The 4,727-nt window shown below is 42.4% G+C and overlaps 1 protein-coding gene across 1 annotated transcript in view; it reads right to left on the reverse strand.

The window, feature by feature from the left end:
• Positions 1-660: 660 nt before the first annotated feature.
• The window catches only part of LOC105362159 (E3 ubiquitin-protein ligase Rnf220), a 132,606-nt gene continuing 128,539 nt past the window's right edge, over positions 661-4,727 (reverse strand). The window contains exons 5-8 of the mRNA XM_011499512.1: positions 4,060-4,327; positions 3,141-3,604; positions 1,489-1,563; positions 661-1,010 (exon numbers count right to left, since the gene is read on the reverse strand). Coding sequence (XP_011497814.1) covers positions 939-1,010; positions 1,489-1,563; positions 3,141-3,604; positions 4,060-4,327 — 879 coding nt within the window. The 3' untranslated portion in view covers positions 661-938. The remainder of the gene's footprint in view (positions 1,011-1,488; positions 1,564-3,140; positions 3,605-4,059; positions 4,328-4,727) is intronic.

Consider the following 4,727-nt stretch of genomic DNA (forward strand, 5'->3'; position numbering starts at 1 on the left):
TATCTTACATACGCATTTAAGATCCAGAGTTAGTCCGTCGGTAACATTCCATGGGCCTTTTCATATAAATTTCTAATCACTTTAATACAGACACACGGAATGCGCAACTTGAAATAAATAATTCGTCAATTTAGCAGAGATGTAAATATTTCATCAGTTTCGCATAGCGATTATAATTTTCCTTTTGCACTAAGCCAACGTTCCAATCGAGTTCAATATGTAATTTCATCTTGTAAGAGCGAGATTATCGTAGAAACTCGTTGGAAAAACAGGCGATCGGGGCGATACAACATCGCACTTGACTTGAATACGTATTAAACAAATATACCGAGCAAATGTCAATTCTATGGTGTTTTCCTTGACTATGGCGCGGCATTATGGAACGAGAACGCTTTCTGTTGGCAATGCGATAATTACAATTGCTTTCTCTCTTCTTCTCACCCTTCTCTCTATTACACACACGCATACCTTCTCGCCCCCCCCTCTCACTCTCTCTCTCTCCTTCTTCTTATCAATATATTTTGTGTACGCGTTGGTGTATACTTGCATATGGTTGCCTTAAGAGACAGAGACAGAGACAGCGACAGAGACAGAGATAGATAGATAGATAGAGAGAGGGAGGGAGGGAGAGAGAGAGAGAGAGAGAGAGAGAGAGAGAGAGAGAGAGAGGAGAGGGGCGATATTGAGCGTGTGAATGAGGTGGAGGGCGTGAGTGAGAGGAGGATTCGTTAGATTCACCAGGACGGTGTTAAACGCTTCTCTATAGGAGTTAATTTATTATAGCCATAGAGCTAAAATACACGGGTATGGGGAGACGGTGGATGGTAGGAGGTAAATCAGCTTTGCATCGTTAATTTATAAGGTAATTTACAAATGTACAGAACGGCGGGCGCGGGTCGACGGCGATATCCGGTTCAGCGGAGGCCGCTCGGTCGTCCTCACATGTAGATCCGGCGCAGGTCCGACGGCGACGTGATCATGTTGCACTGCGGGCACAGCTTCTTCGCCCCCTGGAAGCATGCGTTAACGTACACCGGTTATACACCTGATTTTCCCAGCACAGCCGCACTATTTTCCTCATGGGGACTGATCGTTTCGTTAAACAGAATTGTCAGTTATTTGAGGGCTAGCTTGTATCGAATAATAAATACTCGGCTGATTCTATGGGGTTGTGTGGTGCGACGATAGTTGTTTGATTGTTCCTTGCAAGTGTAAGGGTGGGTGGGGTGGGGTGGGGTGGGGAGGGGGACGTTAAGTGGCCACGTTTGTAATGTGGCGTTGATATTTTAAAAATTGTGAGACTTACATAGGAAGTTAGGGCAAGGAAGTGCAGGCATTTGTTTGAATTTCACTCCATGTTTGCGGAATTAATAATTGGCGGTGAGTCTCAGAATTTGATTAAAATGGCCAAAGCGATTTGAACTTGATAGTGCATTGATTCGCTAAACTTTGCTTACAATTGATTTTGATAAATTTGCAAGTGCTTACCAGAGTGTGTAGCCAACATTGTTCACAATGGACATGCCAGCAGCAGACTGACGTCACCGGCTTTTTGTATTGTTCCTATGAAAAAAGGAATGAATCGAAGCTAATCAATTTATTGGATTTAGTCAGAAATATTTAGGAAAGGAATTAGCATGTTTGAACGATACAATTAAGTTGAGATTTTATGTGATTGCTAGTGAAAAGCTAAAGGTAAAGCGCGCTGAGGGTATAAAGTGACCTTTTCCGTAAGCAAATAACAAGGCTTTAAAATTATTTTTTATACATTTGATTTAAATGTTTGCTCGCGTTAGAATTAACAAGACCACTATTTTCTCGGATTTTCTTTCTTTTATTTTTTTTTCTTTTGTTAAATCACTTGATTAAAGTATTAGCTTTTATTGTTCATTTATTCATTTGTTTTTTTAATCTCCTACTTTTTTCTCTCTCTTTTTTTTTTGACTCTAGTGCATTAATAATGACAATCGTACTCTGATATTTCGCGACCCTTTTTTTTGGAACAACGCTATATTCGTAATAATTTTCAACTTTGAAGGTGCTCTCATTAAATGGCGCTTTCGGTGGGTGAAAAAAGTTTTTCCACGTCACTGCTCTTTTTATGTCCGTATTTCATCCTATGAAGAAAAACTGTCCCAGCTCATACGAGAGAGAGAGAGAGAGAGAGAGAGAGAGAGAAATATAAAAAAAAAACAGAAAAAAAATTAAGATGAAAGCGAATGTAAACCGTCGATAGTTAACGATTCATTAAACGGGGTTGAAGGAAACATGAGTTAATTTAATATAAATGTCATTAATACAAATGTTTTGAAAAGCAGAGGAATTAATTAATATGATCGATAATTTGCATAAAATGAACTTATAAATAATAATAAAAAAAAAAACAAAGGCAAAACAGTACAAACACGTGGCTTAAAAATGTTTTTTAAAACAATGTAATTCGAATGAGAACGAATAATTGCATGAAAAGATGTTAAATATTTTTCCGGGAGAAATAATGATCGACAGGATAATTAAAGCGTTCGTTTACTCTTCGACTAGTGAAAAAATATTATTTTCATTATCCTAATTATACTAATATTGCATTTATCAACGCACATGCGGATATGATGACTCTTTGATTAGTAGAAAGTTAGATTAATATAATATCTCATACAATTTAAATATCGTACTACTTCATGAGTTTATAAGGTTATTTAGGAAGAGATATTCGAATGGTTTATCGATATAATTAATTTTATACAAAGTCATAAGATCTAATGAAAAAATAAAATATTTTTACAAAGCGCGCCTATCGATTACAAGGATATAATTATTATAGTTAGAATTAATTCAATTCATATTTTTTTTAGGACTATCATTATCATTATTATCATCAATCATTGTTACTGTTGTCGTCGTTATTATTATTACTCTTCTTCTTCTTATTATTATTATTATTATAGTATCGCTATAACGAAGTCATAAGGAATGCCAATGAAGTTAAAAAAAACTTGGAGAAAGTACGTAAGGCGCGAGTGGCAGGAATCGTGTCCTCAGAAAATTCTTTTAGCACACGGGTCGACGAAAGGGAGAGAGAGAGAGAGAGAGAGAGAGAGAGTGAGGAGGGTAAAGAAAGTTAGATAGAGGGAGCCACTTACCATACAGATCAGACATTTGAATGCTTGGCCGCGTGTCTCGGCTTCGAGCTCCCGGATGCGTCCGCGGAGGGCCTCGACGAGGGGCGTCTCGGGCTCGTTCTTGGCGTCGAGCATCGAGGGCGGCGATGACGAGGAGGCCGTCGTCTCCTCATTGTCGAGCTGCTGCTGCTGGGAAGTCGAGCCAGGACTCGTCGAGGGCTCGGTCTTCACCTCGAGTTGTGATTGCTGGGATCCGTTGGGCGATATGACGGCCTCGCGCAGTGCCTCGCGCTCCTTTTGCTCTCGAGCTGTGCCCTCCAGTCGCGGCGTTACTACATCCGCTTCCGTATACTGGGAGGGACCGAACTGCGCGCTCTCGTCCCCATCGACCACGAGGTCCACGTCCTCATCGTCCTGGGCCGCGTCCGAGTTCCTTGCGCCGTTCGGGCCACTACGATTGCTCGATGACGTCGCCAGGCCTGCGGCTTAAATTGAGCGTTAGGAGCGCCGACCTTCGGGATAAACCGGCTGCACGTCCGGGACTCTCGGGTAACAGCTCGGTCTTTCGATAATCGGATGGGAGCCTCAACAAGCACTCTAGCATTATCAAACCAAGGAGTTTTCTGCTCCTCTTATGCAATAGACGCCAAAGATAGAGTACTAGACCATGCTCCCGCGTACTTTGCTCCATAAAATTCGACCATTTCGTTTGGATTAGGTTGAAGGACCCAGGGAAAAAAAAAAAAAAAAAAAAAAAAAAAAAAAAAAATTGCGGAAATTTTAACAAGAGTCCTTTAAGGATGAATAAATGGAGCGTGAGGAGCAGATATAGGCAGTTCTGTTGCGCAAGCTTCGATAAGCCATAGGATATGAACGTACATGGCGATGGTCATATGAGAGGACGAAGGAGAGGGTCGGTATCGAGGAATATTGGTCTTACCGGAAAATCCACCGAGGAGCATCGATGTGGCGCGGACTCTCCGCTGACCGGCCCACTCGTACTCCTCGAAGGTCTCGGCGTCGCCCTCTACGTCCACCTCCTCGTCGTCGAGGTGCGGATTTTGCCTGTCGGGGTTGCCGTTGTGCTTGTTGAGACATCGCTCGACGTGCTGATTGAGCTCCTCCGGACTGCCCGAGAGCCGCTCGTTGCAAACCGGACACGCCGGCTCGTCCGCTTTCCTTTTCCGGTTCTTAATGCGAATACGCGCCTGCAAACAACGAGTATTTTAGGCTGATGGTTCGATTTTCAGATATGGGTGAGGGGAGGATCGTGGAAACCATTATTGTAACTTTTATTATTGAGCTTTTACGAGGTTGGGGGTCGCCGTTGCACTATATTGATTCTTGCAACGAACGTGCTCAATTCGTCGTAAAAGCCTAAGCTGGATTATTCCAGTGGTCGATGGTTCTCGGGCGCTTCGAGGACGATCATCAACGTCCGACAATAATGACGTTATCGTGATAATTGAGTGAAGTGAGCAAATGTCAAGGTCGAGTGTCTCGGGCGACATGGATTTATGAATTATCGCTGAATGGGTTATGGTAGGCAGAAGGAGGTGAATCGCGAAGCGCAAGAAAAAATTCTCGGACTTCGCGCGTAGGCTAAAT

Source organism: Ceratosolen solmsi, unplaced genomic scaffold (assembly GCF_000503995.2).
Source record: "Ceratosolen solmsi marchali unplaced genomic scaffold, CerSol_1.0 scaffold35, whole genome shotgun sequence".
Lineage (NCBI taxonomy): Eukaryota > Metazoa > Arthropoda > Insecta > Hymenoptera > Agaonidae > Ceratosolen > Ceratosolen solmsi.